The 23,567-nt window shown below is 34.0% G+C and overlaps 2 protein-coding genes across 2 annotated transcripts in view; one reads left to right on the top strand and one right to left on the bottom strand.

Annotated features, from left to right (window-relative positions):
• Positions 1 to 687: 687 nt before the first annotated feature.
• On the top strand, positions 688 to 1,059 carry LOC148941156 (uncharacterized). The gene has a single exon (XM_089104594.1). The coding sequence runs from the start codon at positions 688 to 690 to the stop codon at positions 1,057 to 1,059; it is 372 nt and encodes a 123-aa protein (XP_088960720.1).
• Positions 1,060 to 5,277: 4,218 nt separating this feature from the next.
• Positions 5,278 to 23,567, bottom strand: part of LOC148941155 (LIM/homeobox protein Lhx3-like) — a 78,212-nt gene continuing 59,922 nt past the window's right edge. Inside the window, exons 6-7 of the mRNA XM_089103817.1 lie at positions 20,761 to 20,937; positions 5,278 to 7,270 (exon numbers count right to left, since the gene is read on the bottom strand). Of these exons, the coding sequence (XP_088959943.1) occupies positions 7,101 to 7,270; positions 20,761 to 20,937 (347 nt within the window). The 3' untranslated portion in view covers positions 5,278 to 7,100. The remainder of the gene's footprint in view (positions 7,271 to 20,760; positions 20,938 to 23,567) is intronic.

The following is a 23,567-nucleotide window of genomic DNA, read 5'->3' as shown; positions in this document are numbered from 1 at the left end:
AAAGCACCGGGACCCGACGCGATACCTGCAGAGCACTTTATTCAAGGAAGCCGTGTGCTTATAGAGAAGCTCCACAGCATATCGTTGAAATATAGAATTAACAAAGATACCCCCAAGAGTGGCGTGACTCCATAACTCTGCCTATATTCAAGAAGGGACGGGCCACCCAATGCAAAGATTATAGAGGAATATCACTGATGTGCATTGCATCAAAACCTTTCGCTATAGTCTTTCTCAGCCGGCTTAGTCTCCACCGCAACACAAGAGCCATGCAAAACAAATCTAGTGTCCATCCAAGAATGGGATGCGTTGATCAGCTATTTACACTCAGCGAATCCTTGAACATAGAGCGAAATACCAGCAGTTCACGATTGGGGGGTTTATAGATTTCGTAATGGCATTTGACTTAGTCCTAAGAAGCGGAATCCGGGTGGCTATAACTGAAGATGGAGTTCTGGACAAGCTGGTGAGACTGGTGAAAGCGTATTGCGATGAATACACTTGCCAAAATCCAATGTAATGGAGAGCTCTTAACGATGTTCCTCATAGAGCACGGTGTAAGACAGGGATGCGTTCTCTCACCCGTACTTTTCAACTTCGTAATTGACTGAATAATGTTCAGGGCAATGTCTGGCTCTGATGGTTAGCCCCGATTTTAACCTGAACGATCTAGATTACGCATAAGACATGGGTTTCCTGTTTGGGACCGTCACAGAAGCCCAGGAAATGTTTATCAAGGTGGGAATCACCACCCAATCAATGGGTCTTAAAATCCTCTTTCCCAAAACGAAAATCCTCACGTCCAATACGCCAAATCAGATACAGTCTATCTATCTCCAACAAGATGAAATTGAGGTGGTGGAAGAATTCAAGTACCTAGGATCCCTGATTGACGGAAACGGAAGCAGCTCGAACGAAGTTCGCACTCGAATTGCATCCGCGGCAAAAGTGTTTGCCCAGCTCAACTCTTGTCTGTGGTGGAAACGTCAAATCCAGCTGTTAACAAAGATCCGTATCTACGAGGCATTTGTAAGATCGGTTCTCCTAAATGGATGCTAGTCTTGGACGCTGAGCATCAGAGGTACATTATCTGAAAATCTTTGACCATTCTTGCCTTCGGAAGATCCTCTGTGTCAGACTAACCGACAGAATGAGCAATGCAGATCTCCGTCGATTATACTCCCAGCGCCTCGACATCGAGTCAGTTATTAAGAAACGCTGTTTGACTGGTACGGGCACATCCAACGCCGACCACCTGAAACGCTGACCAAAAAAGCCCTCCAGTGCCAGCCTCTCCCTGGCTGGAAAAAACACCAAGGGGGGCAACGTAAAACGTGGCTTGCATACGTTGAAGCTGACCTCGAGACCAAAGGGGATTTTGCCACTTTGGCCGACGGTGGGACAAGAATTGGCTCAAAATCACGCAGGAATGAACCAGAGACCACCAAAAATGGAGCTCAATCATTGACGAACTGTTGGATGCTAGGGAAGGCTTGCAGCCGTTGTCCTGATCTAAGTACAAGTAAGTAAAAGTAAGTACACCGTTTCTGTGTACTTTTTTTGTGTTGTATGGCGGCTTAAAAATAAATGAATAACTAATAAATTAACAAAAATATTCAAATAGAGCAAAAAGAGAGTTAAGCTAGAATCGAAGACTACCTATTATGTAGGCAGGAAAGGGACACAGAGAAACTTTTAAGAAACGTTCTGACAGTTCCTGACAAATGTTTCGTTGATTTTGAACTAAAATCAAGTAGTTGTGGACATCAAGCTATGGCTAATTATAGAAAAAGCCATGAGTGAGAGGCAAATCAGGCATAAGTCATTTTAGGATTGTATAAAAATTATGTCATTTCATTTGTAGATAGATAAATCTATCTATCATCCGTTCATACGTCATTTCTAACTGGCAGAACTAAGTTAGATAGTTATAAAACTAAGTGATAAAAGGTTGGACTGATTTTGGGTTGATGAGGGACGGACCGTGTCCACTGGACTCGTATGCGAAATTTGGGGTTGAATTTGCTAGGACTCAGAGGCAAATAATTGAAAACAAAGCCTAATGGAGTTGGCCGCTTGTGGTCTTAAGGTGGAATACCGTGTCATAGGATTGACACAAGACCAACAAGCCCCTGGAGGGATTGTTCATTTATTTTGATAGATAAATACACCCAGAGTTTTCTGTCTAAAAAAGAACGAAATGCAGCTTATTGTGCACTGACGACTATGGTCAAAAACTTGTAGAAAGGTTTTGTGAAAAAAGAGTGTTGTTTCTGCAGGAAGCGGTTTGTCTGGCTGGACCAAATTCTTCTTTTTTTTAACTTTATGTGATTTCTCAGGGATATGATTGATAGGTATTCCTTTTAAATCAATGACTGGCTAAAGATTTAGAACCTACTCTTTTCAAAGTTTTATTTAACCACTACTACTAACAACTCACTACGGTATCAAACCATCTGAGGTCAACACAGCTAAGCACGCTCTCCTCCATCCCAATCTATTCAGAGCCTCCCTATTTAAACCCTCCCAAGTGGTTCCTATTTCCCTTAAACCTTTCCTTACACACAAAATAAACCGACAAAAATATTCAAATAGAGCCAACAGGAACCTAAGCTCGATTCGAAGAGTACCTATTATCAGATAAATTTTAGGATCCAGAAAGGACGCGCATAAAATAAAAACAAAGAAAAAACAAAACAAAAAATGACAAACGATTGCAGCTTTAAAAGAAACGTTCTGAGAGGAAGATATTTAACTTATCTTGATGAATAAATGCATACAAAATTTTCGATCTACATTTTCGCTAAATTTGCAAACTCTGTTTTTCTGTACCAAACATGGGAATCGAATATAATTCGATTTTATTCTCGAATCCTCTTCACTTGAATCTAAACTCCACCTCCATCCTTTTCCGTTCTTCACTTAGTTGATTGTTTTGTTTTTCAGTTTGGTATCACGTACTATTTATATTTTTCTTTTATGTTTCCTTTGTCTTTTGTTACGGGTTATAAGTAAATTTTTATTATTCCTGTTATTCTTATTGTATTTTAATATTTTTATGCTTTTTACGTACTAGAAATGTGCAAAATATGGAAACTAACCTCTTCATTTGACTTTACATTTTTGATCTTCACCTCCAAGTTTCCTGTTCTTCACCTCGTTGATTGTTTTATTTTTCAATTTGTTTTTTTCTCTTTTTATTTTACTACTACAGTTTAATTGTCATATTTACTGGGTAACAAATAAACTAATATTATTATTTGGGCGAGAAAAAACATCAAGCTTGGAAAAAATACAAGTTAGGAATGACAGGAGCGTCACGAGGCTAATTTCATTGGGGGGAGGGGGGTGATATTCGTAAATTTTACTGAATCTCTACCTGATTTATGCCGAATTTCTGCAGAAATCAAGAATTTTGCTAAATTTTGGCCGATTTTGCCTTCGGTAAAAATTTTACCGAATGCCAAAAGCGTTGGAGGGGGGCGGGCCTCCCCCTCCCCTTGGGACGCCCCTGGGAATGATTACTAGGCTAGCCTTTCTCTGAGGATATTCCTAGGAACCAACAAAATAATCATCACACTGTAAGAAATATCGTTGCCCTTAAGTCTAAAGACCTTATCTCAGCTTAGGTGCCCTAGAAGGGGAGAGAGTGGTAACTAAGCTTATCAAGGAGGTTTAAGTGAAGAATAGAAGAATTTGGTTTGAGTAGGTTGCTTTTTAAATGGATATCTCAGTTGAAATTTGAAGAAATTGTAAGGATCAGTAGTTACGGGAATACGGCAAGCTTATGACGCGTTTTTTAAGCTTTTTGTGTACCCCCCCCCCCAAAAAAAGAAAAGAACAAAAGTCATGGATATGGCCCTGACTGGAACATAGGTTCCTCAGCTGATTCTCTCTTTTAGACAGCTTAGCTAACGGTTGTCTCAATTATTTCAGAAGCGTTAAAATGTTGAATATGACCTTTGGGCACGACAGCAGCAATGTTAGAAGCCATGGACTGCTTATCGGTGTTTGCAATGCAGAAATCAGTTACGCTGCTTGGCTGCAGCGGAATTTTTCTTTAAGCAAAAGAACTGTTTGTTAAGCTGTTCTCAAAGGGAGTATCAACAAGACAAAGTAAATCAAGAGGATGAAAGTGAACTGGAACATAGATTACTCTGCTGAGTCTCCCTTTGAACAGCTTATTAAAGGGTTTGTCAATTATCTAAGAGGTGTAAAAATATCACATAAGACCCTTAGACGCGACAACAGCAAAATTACCAGTCATATATCCCTTATTGATCTTTACAGTGCAGAAAATAGTGACGTTGCTTTCCTGCCTTTATCAGTTTTTGAGAATTGCTTTTCAAATTCTCCAAAAAAATTTCCAACAATGATTCATCTTGTTAAAGAAAATTCGCTAATGGTAGCTAACAGTTTTCATTATTACTGCTACTACTACTATTAACAACTCACAGACGCACCAAGCCACCTGAGGCTAACACAGCTACGCACGTTCGTCCTCAATCCCAATCTATTCAAAGCCTGCCTCTTTGCATCCTCTCAGGAGGCTCCAATTTCCCTTAAATCTTTCTTTACGGCATCTTCCCACTCCAACCGCGGATGACCTGATTTCACTTTAGCCCTAGTTGGTTGGCCAGAAAGGACAATCTTTGGCAATCTGTCATCCTTCATCCACAGAACGTGCCCTAGCCATCTCAACCTTTCTCTTATTATATCCCTAGAAAGCGGGATTGAACCACAATTTTTGTATAGCCTACTCTTTGAAATACGGTCAGTCAGTCAGGTACCCAAAACAATCCGTAGGTAATTTTATTGGAAAACATCTAGCAAATCCTCCTCCGTTTTTCGGAGGGCCCGTTTTCGTTAGCTGACAAAAACGCAATCTTTTGTAGAATTTTGGCTAACAGATTTTGTTCGGACGGCGGTAAAACGCTATATGTCTGACTATTTTTGATTTATACTGTTTTCCGGCTTTCGGTCATTGTCTAGTTGCCCTTCGAACAGTACCACCCAGGGGCACCGTTTGGGGGTGGCAAGGGGGGGGGGGCAGTTGCACCCCCCTAATAATGTGGAGGAAAAATATTATACATCCTATACCCTTTGACTATCCAGATATAGACCCTTCTTGCCCCCCAATAAAAATGCTCGAGAGTCGCTCCTGGTACCACCGTAGAATCTATTCCAAATTCGAGGTATTTGTAACATTTCCGATATACGATCACGCAAAAAAGCGATCAATTACCCTAGATAAATAGATACAAAGTCAAATAAGTATACAACATTTGATTTTTATTAAATATCCTTACAAGTCCAAAGTATTTCTGACCCATATTGACTAGAACAAGTACTTTATTCATAACATGAAAAAACAATATCGCACAAGGAACAATCGTATGCGCATTATCGTTTGCGCATGAGGGACACCCGAATCAGTCAAATAAAACATAAAATAACAAAGGTCTCTACAAAGAGTATAGAGAGCCCATAAGAACGGCGCCTTGGTACTGTTGATTTTAATAGCGATTAATAGCTACTCTTTCCGTCGATAGCGCAGTGTTGCCAAAAACAAGAAAAATTTAAAACGAGCTAGGACAAATTTACACAACCATAGGCCTATATACCTTAAAAACTAGGAAAAATTAGGGATACTTATTTAGTGGCCGGTAAACACGCGAGACAACCACTCAAGAAAAGCAAAGATCAAATAGGCATTACTCGGTAATTCCTATGAGACGTTGAATAAACAAGGGGTTTCCCACTCCGGCGCCTATATTTAAAATTAATTTTTTTTGGGTTTTGGAGGGGGGGGGGAAGGTGCCTTGTTAGGTTAGGTTACGTATTTAATATATACTATGCTTTACCCCCCCCCCCAATGTGCAAATATATAGCCCAAATTTGTTTCTAAACTGTTATATTTTTATCATACTTTGTTTTATTACATTAGTATTAGCCAAACTTCACTTCTCGCGTGTTTACCGGCTACTAAATAAGTACCAAATTGGGAATTAAATTTACGATAAAAAAAGACCTTCTTGTGCAATTATGCAGTTTTTGATGGTAGCGGTGCCAACTTTATTCTGTTTTTATTTAATTGTTGTTGAATCCGTATTTGCGACAAAAGTTAGATGATTTGTAAATTTTAAAAAATATGATTTGGTTTAGTTGAAACCAATCGAAACGCTATCGCGTTGCAAAAACCTCTCTCGAGCTTCAAGGAGGAGGTTTCATGGTTTTTCTGTCTTACCATTGCTTCTAGGCAGCTGCAGGGGTACCGATTGGGAGGAGGTAAACTACAAAAAATGTGTTTTGTTAATAATTATCATGACCAATAAGAACTGGGAGTATTGTCTGACCAATTTCTGACCGTACCCGCTTACATAATCAAACCATTTCAACCTCTGGTTTGTTGAAGTTAGTTGAAAGACAGCGAACACTACGAAAAAAAGCCTAAAACACATTCACAATGGCTGAAAGGGAATGTCATAACTAGAGATCAAGGAATCAGGGATTTTGAGATCAATGCAACATTTTCATATTTTCATTTTTTACTTAATTAAGAAGAAAATATTCACCATGTAAAGGTATGAATTTTAATAATTTTTGTTCTTAATACAGTATTTCAAATTTAAATCATTATGAATGATGCTTATACGATACTTTATAATAATACGACACTTAAAAACTAATACGATTTATAAACGATTTGATGGAATTATTTTGGATTAAAATCGAGTAAAAATACTAACCTAAAGACTATATAAGACTATGACTTGCGCCAGGTGTAAATACTCATGATTAGCACCAGATATTTGACGCCATCCTTATCTAAAAAAGCCTACAGATAAACTTTAAAAATCTCAGTTTTCTTGGGTTCACCTAGAAAGCTGGAAGACAAGGAAAACAAAATCAATGAGCAGAGTTGCAATATCCCGAGTTTACTTTGTTTGTGCGGCTTTTAAGTATGCTCAACTTCATGAACTTCTGAACTTCATTCAACTTCATATGGTGAACATCATGCTGTTGATTTAATAGTCGAAACAATATTTTTGTTCAGAAAATACCAACAAACAGTTAACATTCACCGTCAGGTCACATGTTCAAAAATGACTTTGTGTATCACCATCTCCTATCCAAGAGTCAGGTGAAGGGGGGAAGTCTGGATAGCTGGACCGACTTGAAACACTGCTTGAGCTTGACATCTCGTTAGTCGTTTTGCTATGAGGAGGAAGCGTTAGCCGATGGCCGATACCAATCCCAGGAATATGTCCTAAAAAATATTAAAATAAACGTGTTTTAAAATAAAAATAAAATGAAGCAAGATGAAATGTTATAATAATCTTTTTAAACTAAGAAAAAAAAGTTTCTCTATTTGGAATCTTCTTTAGACTTAGTTTAGATACCAGCATTCAGAGATTTCAAAATGTTCAACAAAATTTTATTTTTGGTGAAATCTGGTAGAGCTATTAAAATATAATGTTAAATAATTTGCCATTTTCTGGGTTACACTCAATCAATCAATCAATCAATTTATTCAATCAATAAACTCAACAAAATACACTTCAATATAAAACCCCCCGTAAGGCTCTATGACCAGGAAAAAAACAGGGGAGAGAAAGAAATGAAAAGAAGGCAGAAAAAACAAAAACATTTTCAACATCATACATTCACACCTTTAAGAGACTCAACACAAGAAAGAAAAAAAAAATCAAAAAAAAATCATAAAATACAATGATCCACATAAAAATAAAGAAGCAAAAAAAAAATCAAAAAATCAAAAACTAAGGAGGGGACTAACAAGCATCAATTTATTCCGCGTGGATTACCCTACGATCAATCAATCAATCATTTTATTCAACCAATAAATTTACGACAAAAACACATCAATATAGAACCCCTCGTAAAGTTCTATGGCCAGGAAAAATAAACAGGGGAAAACAGAAATGGCAAAAAAAAGGCAAAAATGGCAAAAATGAATAAAAAAAAAATAAAAAATTATTTTCAATATAATGCATTGCATTTCAACCTTTTAAAGACGCAACACACACACAAAACAAAGAAGAGACAAAAAAAAAAAAAAAAAAAATTAAAAAACCCAAACAAAAAGCGATTTTATGAGACCCCCCCCCCCCACAAAAAAAAAAAAATATGTAGGACAATCCAATAAATTAAACCAAATTCTAAATATATATTTGAAACCAAACCACAAAAAATATTAGACAAACTCAGTACCCCTCACAACAAATTTTTCCAACCTAGGCTAGTCTCACCCCCCCCCCAATAATAATAATAATAAAATTAACAGAAATATATTTAAACATGAAAAATCAAGACATTAAAAAGTTTCTTAAGATTCTTTTGAAAGTACCAAACGAGTGACATTCTTGAGCTGACTCAGGTAGGCTATTCCAAACGATATGACAAGCAGTTAATCGATTAAAGTCAGACCTCAACGATGGAGTAAATAAAATATTAATATTCCTTGAATTGCGAGGATGATGCGAAGACCTATCAGTGACGAAAGAAGGAGTAGTTTGAAGGGCTGTGGAAACATCACCACGAATTTGATGAAAAGTGAAAGACGCGCACGAAAGAATGTGGAGAGACTGCAAATCAAGTAATAGGCTAGTTGGGTTAGTTTTAGTACAATTTTTTTCCTGTATAAGCCTTCGTGCCTTATCATATAACTTAGAAAGTGGTTTAAAAAAAGAAGAGAAAGCTGACATCCATATTGTAGGGCAATAAGAGACGTAGGACTGAACTAAGCAATGGAACAGAATTTTTAAAACTGATCCAGGAAAAATGTGTTTTAGCTTCCTCAAAATTCCAAGACTCCTTGAGATCTTCATATTAATTATTCCAATATGATGCATGAATGAAAGGTTTTCATCGAGAAGAATACCGAGAAATCGTACATATCGTTCCTTAGGTCTACTGAGAGAGCCCCTTGAAAGCCGGATATTATATAACTCAGGGCACGCCAGAGAAATACGGGAAAAATATAAAAAAACTTGACTTAACGACATTTTGAGCAAGGCATTTTGCATGAAACCAAAGAACGACTCACTCAAAAAGGTTAGCTAATTTGGGAAGCATCTCAGACTCAGTTCCTACTACAGTACCAATGGTACTGTCATCAGCAAAAGCAACGAGAGTGTCCACATCCTGCGAAAACGATGGATTTTTTTTTTAACATTGAAAGATTCAGGAAGACATAGGCGACACCAAACTGTAGGTTTTTGATTCATAACCGCAACTTTAAGGTCATTAACATAAACCAAAAAAAGAAACGGTCCAAGAACAGAACCTTGAGGAACACCAAACTCAACTTCAGACGAAAAGGGGGAAAGGGAATCTACGGAGATAGTCCTACCTCACAAATAGGAATCAAGCCAAGCATGAGCGTGTCCTCTTGCACCATTGTGTGATAGCTTATACAGCAGAATCTCATGAGTTAAAGAGTCAAAAGTCTTACGGAGATCTAGGAATATAGCTGCAGGAATCAAACCAGAGTCAAGCGCGGTGTGGAGAAAACTTAAAAGAGTTACACACGCATGCTCCGTAGAATGTTTAGCTCGGAAGCCAAACTGAAAATCATGAAAAAATCTTTTAGCCTCTAGAAAAGCAAGTAGACGGGAAAGCATGGTCTTTTCAAAAATTTTGCTTAAAACAGACAGCAAAGATATAGGACGATAATTGGCTGGGTCACTTCTTGGTCCACTTTTATATAAAACAATTACTCTAGCTCGCTTAAGAGAACTGGGGAAAATTTCATTTTCAAAAGAAAGATTTATGAGCTTTGTCAATGGAGAAATAATTGAAGGAAGAATGAACTTAACTACCATAGTTGGAATACAGTCAGGGCCAGACGACGAAGAACCCTTCAAGCTATTTACAATCCTGGCTACTTCAACATCAGAAGCCGGATATAACACCATCGATTTGAGACAAGGCGGACCAAAATAAGATTTGTAATCTGGTTGTAACTGTGAAGACCTGACTGAAGAAACAATGTTTTTCCCAAAATTGGGAAAATATGATGTAAATACATCATGAACAAATGAAAATTCCTCAACATCCACACCCTCAACAAAAATCCTTGGAGGTATAGAACGGGCTGGAGAAAACTCTGTTAAGGTAGAATTGATCATTTGCCAGTCTTTTCGAATATCTTTCCCACAATTTGAGAACTTTTTAGAATAATGAATGAATTTAGCCTTCCGGAACGGCGAATTTAAAACATTCATGTTGAGCTTGAATTCCTGAAGATGTGCAGCAATCAAAGATAATTTTGCTCACTTAAAAGCTTTCAAATGATTATTTTTTGTCCTCCAACTCTTTGGAAGACCAGGGGTCATCCATGGGTTAAGAGGAATAGATCTTCTTGACCTTGAAGTAGAGGAGGACAGAACAAATACGTTAAAAATAGACTCCTTCACTGACTCATAAAAGTAGTCAAAATTTGAACAAATATCACTATCATCACCAAAAATATTCCAAGTCTTCTCAGCTAAATGGGATCGAAGGCGGATCAATTCATTCAAACCAAACCTAAAAGAAGCTGAAGCAGATGCTAGAGTGTCCCTATTCAATATTTTTTCAAGGATAAAACCGGAAAATACAGTAAAATGGTCTGAAATATCACTCACTACAACAGAATTCCGAACCAAATTAAGAGAAAAAAAAATGTTATCAATTAAAGACGCTGACGTATCAATTACACGTGTCGGAATACAGGTTCTTGATAAAACCCCAGCAGTGAGCATATCTGAGAGAAAATCCACCGTAGTAGAGGAAGCCATGTTAATTAGTTCACATGGACGTCTGCCTATTAAATCCAAGACCTCATCAAGGACCTGAAGAAAAGAAGGGACAGATCCACTGGGAGATCTATAAACATTACCAATTATCAAAACCTTATTTCTTAATATAATTTCAATAAACTAGGATTAGAAAACCCCTTTGTCATTCCTTGACAGATTCCTTCGATCAGTATACGGAAAAATATCTTAAATATTCAGTGCTAATCCACTCTTTGCCATCTCACTAGAATTTAGTTGCACCATTCTGTAGCCAGGTACGTCCATAAGGATTTCATAGCTATAATCAAGAAAGGTCTTACATTATCTGATAACATCAGACCACCCACCAATAACCAACTACCTCAGCTGATCAAGTGATGAGCATAGACCCTGAGTATTGAGTTGAAGGACCGATAAAATGATCATTTCGTCTACTAGCCCACTTCAAATTAAAAACATACTTACTATTAATTGATTGGGATGTATTTAGGGAATTCATTTTAATTTGACCAATAGAATTATTAATAATACTCAAAACTAAGGGGTTTCTTTGTAACTGAAGTAAACGCCCATCAAGGAAGTGAAAATCCCCAAAGCCCGAGTTAAAAAAATTCATATAATTTAAGGAGACTATGTATCAAACCTGCAACGCAACACACAGAATAAAATAAATAAAAAAATAACTAAGAGGCTATAAATAAAAGCAAAAAATAAATAAATAAATAAAATCACAACAATCATACCAATACTGCAATACTGCAAGATACCAAGCATATGAAGAAAAAAAAAAAAAAAAAAAAAAAACTTATTTTTAAACACACTCGGCTAGAGCATGAATTTTTCTAGTGACACTTTCACCGTTAGGCCTTGCCAAAATTTGCCCGCGATCAGTTCAAACATTTCTATGTCCAAATTTGTTCTTAGCGGTATATAGTATCTCACGTCGCCTCTTTGTCAATGCTTCCGATAGGAAAATTCCACTTGAAGCTAACCTGGCTTTTGCTTTGAAGACTTTCTTCGCTATATCACTATTCACAAATTTAACTAAAACAGGAGGGAGTTTGTCGTTTAGGGAGGCATCGGTTAAAGCAGGAGATATTTTGAATCTGTAAATATTCCTAATTTGGACAACATTAATTTCAGTCAGGTTCATTTGTTTACGAAAACTTGCAGGATTGTTGATTGGAGGTCAGATCCGGACTGCTGCTTAACACCATGCAAAATAAGCGAATCAAGCAGCACTTCTTGTTCAAATGAATCTAGTTTCATCTCAATTTTCATGATTTTCTCTTCTTGATTTATAATTTGGTTGCGAAGCGTTTTCAGCGACTGTTCAATTTTTTCAAATTTTGGTTGATAATCAAGAGTAATAGCGTCATATATTTGACAAATAATGTCAAATAAACCTGTCGTGGGATGACTGACGGACAGAATCAGCATCCGAAAACCTTTCATTAACCTTCTTAGTTATATTTTGCATTAACTCTCGCTTAGTTTTAGACTCAAGAAAAGTCAATTGCGTAACAAATTTCACCTGTGTTTTAATCCGTTTAGTTGAAGAAACCAGTTCTATATATATATTAAATAAAAAAAAACAAGTTTTTAAACTGAAAGTAAGGAGTGACATTAAAACTTAAAACGAACAGAAATTATTCCGCATATGAAAGGGGCTATCCCCTCCTGAGCACCTCTCTCTTTACGCTAAAGTTTTCTATTGTTTAAGAAATAAAGTTATGAGAAAGAGTCTAACTTCAGCGTTAAGAGTGAGGTGTTGACGAAGGGACAGCCCCTTTCATATACGGAATAATTTCTGTTCGTTTTAAGTTTTAATGTCACTCCTTACTTTCAGTTGAAAAATCTTTTTTTTTTTATTTAATTTCTGATCGTTTTTTAGTTAATGCAGCTTTTGTTTTGGCTCGCCGTCATTGAATAAGTATACAAAATTTGCAGAAAAATTTTACTTTTCTTTAGCAAAATGACTGTCTCTAAATTTGTTTCTGACGTAATTTACAAATTAACTTACGTAACGAACTTCTATATTCGTATATTTTTCGTCTGGCAAAAAATACAAAGTTGCAGATTTTTGCAGATATGAGCTTGAAACCTATGATGTAGGGTTTTCTGATACGCTGAATCTGACGGTGTGATTTTTATTAAAATTCTTTCACTTTTGAGGGACGTTTCCCCCCTCTTTAGAAAATCAGGTAAATTTTCTCAGGCTTGTAGCCTTTGATGAGTAATACTAAACTTAATAAAATTCATATATTTAGAATAGAATCAGCATTATAAGCCCATTCTTTTGATACATTTATTGACATCAAAATTCCGTTTTTAAAAGTTTCAATTAATTTTGAGCCGTCTCGTTTTTTTTTTTTTATTGTTTTTTTTTATTACGTATATTTTATTACGTATATTATGGGGTTCTAACCGTATTAAAAACCACGCGCTTTACATTAAAAGTTAACAAAAATGTTAATTCACAAACCCCTGAATCACAAAGGCCGTTTAATTAGAATAGATTGCTCTTTTGAAAGCACTAAAAAAAACTGTAGCGTAAAGAGCGAGGTATGGAATTGGGGGAGAACCCCCTCATATTCATAATAATTTCGGTTCATTTTAAGTTCTAATGTTGCTTCTTACTTTCAGTTGAAAAAACTTGTTTTTCTTTAATTGAATTTCTGATCGTTTTTTAAATAATGCTTGGAAATACGGCGCCCCCTTCATAGAAATGTCCCTTACCCCAACGAAACATCCTCCACGGAAATATTCTCCCGATTACCCCCCTCCCCAAGCCCCCCCCCCCCACCAGAAATTTTTTTTCCTGAAAATTTCTGTATACTTTCCAATAACCAATACAATATTTAAACAATGGGCAAAGTTCATAGCTTGCAGCCCTTCCCCTGGGAACTATGGGGGATTAAGTCATCGTAAAAGACATATTTATTAGATTTTCGACTATGCTGAACAAAATGGCTATCTCAAAATTTTAATTGGGTGACTTTGAGAAAAAAATTAGCGTAGGAGGGGGCCTAGTTGCCCTCCATTTTTGGTCACTTAAAAAGGGAGCTAGAAATTTTGATTTCCGTTCCAATGAGCCCTCTTACGATATTCTAGGACCACTGGGTCAGTACGATTACCCCTGGGGAAAAAAAAACAAAAAAAAAAACAAATAAACACGCACCCGTGATCTTTCTTCTGGCAAAAAATGCAAAATTCCACATTTTTGTAGATAGGAGGTTGAAACCTCTACAGTAGGGTTATTTGATACACTGAATCTGATGGTGTAATTTTCATTAAGGTTCTATAGCTTTTAGGGGGTCTTTCCCCTTTTTTCGAAAATCAGCAAAATATTCTCAGGCGCGGAACTTTTTATGGGTAAGATTAAACTTGATGAAACGTATATATTTGAAATCAGAATTAAAATCTGATTCTTTTGATGTATCTATTGGTATAAAATTTCCGTTTTTTAGAGTTTCGGTTACCATTGAGCCGGGTCGCTCCTTACTTACAGTTCGTTACCACGAACTGTTTGATATAGAGTACCGGGCAGTTACTCTTTGGGATTTGAAATTAGGGCAGCAGATTTCTAATTTGGGGACCCAAAGGCATCTAAAATTGGGACAAAACCCTGAAATTTTGGTACCATAGGAAATCCAAAAAACAGTCTGACGATTTTTTTTTTAATTGGGCTCCGAGGGGAGGGGTAAAATTTGTTTTCTGCATTATTTTTGATTAGAACAATCACAGATGTTTTGTAACACGCATGAATTTGAGTGTATTACATTTCTGGCTCTTGGGGAAGGGGGGATGGAGGCATAAAATAAACAAAAATTTATTCTCTCTTTTCTCCGATCTATATTACTGACTTGGTGTTTCCTAGCAAAACAGTTTTTGGAAGTAATGATCCTAACGGTATTCATTGTATATGCCATCATTTTATTTACTTATTGACTTTCTTAACACCGAAATTAGCCCCCTAAATTGAAATTGAATTTAGAATGAACAGAAGTTATGAAAATAGCTGTGGCTTAGCCCCCCCCCCCCCTACCAACTCCTCACCAAAAAGACTAGAGCTTCATTAGTGCTACACGGAAAATAAAATATATTTTAGAATAATTAATCTTACAGTGCAAAGGAGACCATGATAGAAACATTTTCTACCACCTGGACCCATATTCAGGGGCGTACTAGGGGGGGGGGGGCCGCGCATCCTCCTCAAATTTTGGGCATTTGGTAAAATTTTCGCCAAAGGTGAGAATTTCGGCCGAAATTTTGCAAAATCAGCCGAAATTTAGCAAAATTATTGATTTCTGCAGAAAATTTTGGCATAAATCAGGTAGCAATTCGATAAAAATTACGAAATATCCCCCTCCCCAATAAAATGAGCCTCGTAACGCCCCTGCCAGTATTAGACCTGCATCCTGAATTTGATATAATCAGAATCCTTTTAAAAATGAAATTCATCAAAAAGCTCAAGTTTACGAGATTTTTCACAGCTGTTTCAAAATTAAATAGTTTATTTTTTGGCAGTACAGTATTTTTGTCAGTATTTCTTCGTTGAAGTGTGAAAATGAATCGCGCGAAAAACGGATCAAGCTCTTACGAACGCTTCTTGTTCGTAAAAGTTCAAACACGAAAAACTAGGTTGATTCCTTAAGTCAACTAGACCTTCTAAGGATATGTATATATATATATATATATATATATATATATATATATATATATATATATATATATATATATATATATATATATATATATATATATATATATATATATATATATATATATATATATATATATATATATATATATATATATATATATATATATATGTGTGTGTGTGTGTGTGTGTGTGTGTGTGTGTGTGTGTGTGTGTGTGTGTGTGTGTGTGTGTGTGTGTGTGTGTGTATATATATATATATATATATATATATATATATATATATATATATATATATATATATATATATATATATATATATATATATATATATATATATATATATATATATATATATATATATATATATATATATATATACTTCAAGGACTTTAAGCAGACTTTGAGTCAACCTATCTTATTTTGATCCAAACCATTCTTTTAGTTGTGGTAACTTATACAACCCAATATAATTATGTATATATATGTGTGTGTGTGTGTGTGTGTGTGTGTGTGTGTGTGTGTGTGTGTGTGTGTGTGTGTGTGTGTGTGTGTGTGTGTGTGTGTGTGTGTGTGTGTGTGTGTGTGTGTGTGTGTGTGTGTGTGTGTGTGTGTGTGTGTGTGTGTGTGTGTGTGTGTGTGTGTGTGTGTATATATATATATACATAATTATTATATTAGGTTGTGTATAAATTACCACAACAAAATAGTTTGAATAAAAATAAGATAGGTTGACTCAAAGTCTATCCTTAGTATATATATATATATATATATATATATATATATATATATATATATATATATATATATATATATATATATATATATGTGTGTGTGTGTGTGTGTGTGTGTGTGTGTGTGTGTGTGTGTGTGTGTGTGTGTGTGTGTGTGTGTGTGTGTGTGTGTGTGTGTGTGTGTGTGTGTGTGTGTGTGTGTGTGTGTATATAATGTTTTTTTAAAGGAGTAATTCACTTGGCTAAAAAAAAAAAACAAAAACGAACCGTCAATCAAATCGAGATATCCAAATCCATGAAAAGTACATATATATATATATATATATATATATATATATATATATATATATATATATATATATATATATATATATATATATATATATATATATATATATATATATATATATATATATATATATATATATATATATATATATATATATATATATATATATATATATATATATATATATATATATATATATATATATATATATATATAATATTTTAGCTTAGTTAAAACTCTTTAGAATAGTTAAAAGCTCTTTTAGCTTACCTTAGTCATTAGTTAGTTTTAGCTTATTTTTTTAAACCTGTTTTTAGCTTATTCTTGGTTGATTTTTTGCCAACATTTTTTTTTTTTAGTTCGTCACCTTCTGCTGAGAAAAACTGCATGCGAAGAACTTTTTCATTAAACATGAAATTGCTGATTTTTTCTATTTTTATTAAAGATGTATATGGTTGTTTATTTTTCCATTTAACCAATCCAAACAATCAGATTTCATTTTTACTGCCCTTGGTACTTTAGAGTGTAGAGTGTAAGCCATATGGCCCATGGTTTATATGGTTACAGACGTATATGGTTGTGTAATTTTCCATTTAAACAGTTCAAACAATCAGCTTTATTTTTAATGCCCTTGGTACTTTATGGGGTATAGTGTTTATATGGTTACATACAGACATATATGGTTGCGTAAATTTCCGTTTAAATAGTTCAAAAAATCAGATTTAATTTTTATGCCCTTGGTAATTTATGGTTTAGAGTGTAAGCCATATGGTTCATGGTTTATATGGTTACAGACATATATGGTCGTTTAATTTTCCATTTAAACGGTTCAAACAATCAGATTTAATTTTTAATGCCCTTGGTAATTTATGGTTTAGAGTGTAAGCCATATGGTTCATGGTTTATATGGTTACAGACATATATGGCCGTGTAATTTTCCATTTAAACAGTTCAAACAATCAGATTTAATTTTTAAAGCCCTTGCTACTTTATGGTGTGCGGTGTAAGGCATATATGGTTTATATGGTTACAGACATATATGGTTGTGTAATTTTCCATTTAACCAATTGAAACAATCAGATTTCATCTTTTATGCCCTTGGTACTTTATGGTGTACGGTGTAAGCCATATGAGTTATGATTTGTATGGTTACAGACATATATGGTTGTGTAATTTTCCATTTAAACAGTTCAAACAATCAAATTTAATGTTTTATGCACTTGCTACTTTATGGTGTACGGTGTAAGGCATATATGGTTTATATGGTTACAGACATATATGGTTGTGTAATTTTCCATTTAACCAATTGAAACAATCAGATTTCATCTTTTATGCCCTTGGTACTTTATGGTGTACGGTGTAAGCCATATGAGTTATGGTTTATATGGTTACAGACATATATGGTTAGGTAATTTTCCATTTAAACAGTTCAAACAATCAAATTTCATCTTTTAAGCCCTTGGTACTTTATGGTGTACGGTGTAAGTCATATGGTTTATATGGTTACAGCCGTATATGGTTGTGTAATTCTCTGCCTTACCAATTCAAAATATCAGAATTCATTTTTGATATCCTTGATGCTTCAAAATATGACAAGTAAAAATACACAAAAAATATAAAACTTCTCAACAGTCGAGGAAAACAAATTCCAATATTTCTGTCCAATGTATAGTATGATGATCAATTTCACTTTGATTGACTAGGTATTGTCGTCAAATTTTCCTGTTTTTGAGTTTATTTACGGACAAACTCTTTAAATAGATTAAATAAAAAAAAGTTTTTTTTTAACTGAAAGTAAGGAGCGACATTTAAACTTAAAACGAACAGAAATCATTCCGCATACGAAAGGGGCTGTCCTCTCTTCAACGCCTCGCTCTTTACCTTAAAGTCTTTTATTGTTTTAAAAGCGTTGAGGAGGGGACAGCCCCTTTCATATGCGGAATAATTTCTGTTCGTTTTAAGTTTTAATGTCGCTCCTTACTTTCAGTTGAAAAAACTTGTTTTTCTTATTTAATTTCCGAACGTTTTTGAATTAATGCAGAATTTGATTTTGGCTCACCGTACTTGAATAATTAAAACAAAATGTGCATATTAATTTTACTCTTTTTGGTTAGATGGCTTTCTCAAAAGTTGTTTAGTTTTATTTACGAACGTTTTTATTAGTAATAAATATACATAACTTCAAAATTGACTTACGTAACGAACTTCTATATTCGTATATTTTTATTATGTGTATTAGGGGGTTCGCCCTCTAGTTAATACCTCGCTTTTTACACTAAAGTTCGAATTTTGTTCCAATTCTGTAAGAATGACCCCTTAATCACAAAGGCCATTAGTTAGAATAAATAGCTCTTATGAAAGTACTAAAAACAATTTTAGCGTAAAGAGCGGGGTATTGACTAGGGGGAGAACCCAATCATATACTTAATTATTTCTGTTTGTTTTAATTTTTGATGTTGCTCCTTACTTTCAGTTGCGAAAATTGTTTTTTTATTTAATTTCTGATCTTTTTCTAAATAATTCCGGGAAATCCGGCACCACCTTAATAGCAATGTCTCTTCCCCCATGAAAACATCCTCCATGAAACGATCCTTTCACGTAGCCCCCGATCCGCCCCCCCACCACCAGAAAAAATCACCCTTGAAAACTTTTGCATACTTCTCAATAACCAATACAATATGTAAACATTGGGCATAGTTCATAACTTGCAGCCCTTCTCTCGGGGACTGTGGGGGATTAAGTCATCCCCAAAGACGTAGTTATTATATTTTTTTTACCTTGCTGAACAACATTGCTATCTCAATATTTTGATCGGGTGACTTTGGGAAAAATGAGCGTGGGAGGGGGCCTAGTTGCCCTCTATTGTTTTTGGTCACTGAAAAATGGCACTAGAACTTTTAATTTCCGTACGAATCAGCCCTTCCGTGATTTTCTAGGACCACTGGGACGATACGATCACCCCTGGAAAAAAAACAACCAAAAAACAAATAGACACGCATCCGCGATCTTTCTTCTGGCAAAAAATACAAAATTCCACATTTTTGCAGATAGGAGCTTGAAACCTGTACAGCTTTGTTCTCTGAAACGCTTAATCTGATGGTGTGATTTTCATTACGGTTCTATGACTTTTAGGGGGTGTTTTGCCCTTTTTTTGAAAACAATGGAAATTTTATCAGACGCTTAAATTCTGATAGGTAAGACTAAACTTGATGAAACTTATATATTTAAAATTAGCATAAAAATCCGATTCTTTCGATGTATGTATTGGTATCAACGTTCCGTTTTTTAGAGTTTCGGTTACAATTGAGCCGGGTCGCTCCTTACATACAGTTCCTTACCACGAAATCGTGCTTTGCTGTAAATTAAGTTCGAAAAAAAATTGCCCCTCCTCCCTCCGGGATTTGGAAAATACATTTTGTCACATTTTTAGACATAGTTTCAGATAGATTAATTCAATACTATGCGTCACTCTTTCAATGTTAAAAAAATCTTTCAACACAAGAAATAGGCATATATTTAGTTTTTAGTAAAGTGCGAACAGCACTCTTTTGGTGGAGAAGGTTTTAGGTAGATCAATGACGCCAAGCTAATTTCTGTTCGTTTCAAGTTTGACTTCAGCGTCGGATGTGATTTTCTTGGTTTTGTTTTTATTTCTTTATTCTTGCTATATTTCTTTATGACTAAGTTCTACTTCTTATATTAGTTAATTTCTAGTTGTTTAAGTTTGAAATCGCCCTTTGCTTTTTCAGAAATTCTTTTTTTTCATTTTTTTATTTTATATATTTATACAAATTTTAATATATAAATAAACATTCATATAAAATATTCTGTCTTATATATATATATATATATATATATATATATATATATATATATATATAAAATATATATATATATATATATATATATATATATATATATATATATATATATATATATATATATATATATATATATATATATATAAAATTCATTTTTTCTTGTGGAAAAAGATAATTGTCCAAGAAAAGGAGCTTCCTTCGTAAAAAAGAAACTTAAAAAATAATTAGTTACGATTTTTTACATAAACACCGAATACCCATGAATCAAACAGGTGAAGTAATTAAGTTACATTATGTTAAGTTGAGTTGTCTTTAAGGTAATTAATTTAATTCATTTTAATTAATTTAATTAATTAAGTGATTAAGTTAAGTTGGCCTTTACTTTTATGAACTAACTTGAAGATCTAAACCTAATTCTTGACTTTCTGGAAATTAAACAGCGACTACTCACCGAGGCTGGCATATGCCCCGAGGCCATCTCTGTAGAAGCTGGAGAGGAAGCCCGGGTGGCCAGGTGTTGGTGTTTCTCCCTCATTAAGGAAAGGGGAGTTACCAGAGTGATGTTGATTAGTATCAATGCTTGCCATTGATAAAGAACTGCAATATCCAGGACCAGCCCCTGTTATTTCTGTAAAACAAAAGATCGTTAGTTAGGAGTTTTCGAGCCCCATTCATCTGGACGGAAATAAAATCTGGATTAAAGGAACCTTTCAAAGGTCATCAGTTTGAATTAACAATGCCCTAGCCAGTAAGATTAAGTGATTAGTGACTCAAAAGTCTGTTTCTAAAACTCTCTTTCAACCCCAACCAAACATAGTTTATTTTTAAAGACTCTTAAAGTAAAGGTTGAAGGGGAAATTGTTGGCGATATTTTTGTCCACCTTCATTCCTTTAGCCTTTACTTTAAGAGTCTTTAAAAATAAAATTTATGTTTGGTTGGGGTTAGTTTTATAATAGCGCAATCTTACTATTTGGTAATGTATTAGCTGATGATACTGAAAGGTTCCTTTTAATCAGATTTTGAACTTGATTGAATGATGAAACAATTGGTTCGTTGATCTTTATTTTAAAAGTAACAGGGCTATTTGAAGTTCTTTATCAATAGCAAGCATTATTACTAATCAACATCCTCTGGTAACTCCCCTTTCTAATGAGAATGCCTGGTAATACCAAACTTCTACTCCAGCTACAACTTCGGGGTATATGCCAACTTCAGTGAAGTAATCATGATTTAATTTCCAAGTAAGAATTAGGTTTAGATCTTCAAAAAATTGGATTCATAAAAGTAAAAGACAACTTAACTAATCACTTAATTAATTAAATTAATTAAAATGAATAAATTACCTTAAAGACAACTCAACCTAACATAATGTAACTAATTACTTCCTTGTTTATTCATGGGTATTCAGCTGTTTATGTAAAAAATCGTAACTAATTATTTTAAGTTTGCGTATCTTTTCCCACAAGAAAAAATGAATTTTATATATATATATATATATATATATATATATATATATATATATATATATATATATATATATATATATATATATATAATTCTTTTATATATATATATATATATATATATATATATATATATATATATAAGACAGAATATTTTATATGAATGTTTATTTATATATTAAAATTTGTATAAATATATAAAATAAGAATGAAAAAATTTCTGAAAAGTGATTTCAAACTTAAGCAATAGAAATTATTTAATATAAGAAATAGAACTGAGTCATAAAAAGAAAACTACTAACAGAAATAAAGAAACAAAAGCAAAACCAAGAAAATCACATCCATTTTATGAAGATCCAGAGCAGAACTGAACGAAATTGCTTGTCTACCTGTACTAACTCCACAAGAACAACTGATTTCACCCCTTTTACAAAGTAAATATATATATTTCTTAATGTTGAAAGATTTTAACATTGAGAAGTGACTGCACTAATAGTAGTTAATCTATCTGAAACTAAAGCAGCTCGAACTTAACCAAAGCATAAATATTAAGAAACAATAATGTGGGGTGACTATTTGTATATTATATTATGTCTATTACATTATTTTGTCGAAAGAATCGGATTTTAATGTAATTTTAAATATAAATTTCATCAAGTTTAATCTTATATCAGAATTTGTCCTGATAAATTTCCATTGTTTGCAAAAAAGCAAAACACCTAAAAATGAAATCCTCAGATTAAACGTTTCAGAAAAAGAACAAAGCTACTTTGTAAATACAAAAATAATGAATTCTGTTTTTGCCAATCACCGGATGCATGTCTATTTGTTTTTTAATTGATTTTTTTTTCAGAGGCTATTCATATCATTTGAGTGTCCCTAGAAATGTACGGGAAATTAAAAGTTCTAGTACTACCCGCAAAGTGACCAAAACAATAGGGCAACTGCCCCTCCACGCTCATTTTCCAAGTCTGATGTTGGATAACAACAGGTAAAAAAATATAATAACCCGTCTTTGGGGATGATAATCCCCACGGTCCCCGAGGAGAAACTAATATTTATATAATATGGTGTGAAGTATACAAAGTTTTTCAAGTATTTTTCTAGTAGTAGAGAAGTAGATCAAGTTACGTGAAAAGTCTTTCATGGAGGATATTTTCATGGGGAAAAGTGTGCCAAAATGGTGCCAGATTTCAAGGAATAATTTAGAAAGATCAAATTAAATAAAAAAACAATTTTGCAACTGAAAGTAAGGAGTAACATGCATAAAACAAACAGAAAATAATTAAGTATATGATTGGGATTCCCCCTGATCAATTGCCCGCTCTTTACCTTAAAATTATTTTTAATAAAACTATTTATTCTAACTAATATTTTGTAGTCATTCTACAGAATGGAACAAAATTCGAACTTTCAGAATATGTATTTGGTTGACCCTAATACACATAATAAAAATATACAGATATAGAAGTTACATAAGTCAATTTTGAAGTTATGTATATTTATTACTAATAAAAGCGTTCGTAAATAAAACAAACAACTTTGAGAAACCATCTAATAAAAAAATGGAATAATATACGCATTTTGTTTTAATTATTCAAATTTTGATAATTAAATCAAATTCATTAATTCAAAACGTTCGAAATAAATAAGAAAAACAAGTTTTTCAACTAAGTAAGGAGCGACATTAAAACTAAAACGAACAGAATTATTCCGCATATGAAAGGGGCTGTCCCATCGCAGCGCTTTAAAGACTTGGAAAAGGCGGGCGTGGCTTACTACTAAACCAATGTA

This window comes from Artemia sp. Qi Xiang Cuo, chromosome 18 (assembly GCF_049724085.1).
Source record: "Artemia sp. Qi Xiang Cuo chromosome 18, ASM4972408v1, whole genome shotgun sequence".
NCBI lineage: Eukaryota > Metazoa > Arthropoda > Branchiopoda > Anostraca > Artemiidae > Artemia > Artemia sp. Qi Xiang Cuo.
This window is presented reverse-complemented; position numbering and strand designations above follow the sequence as displayed.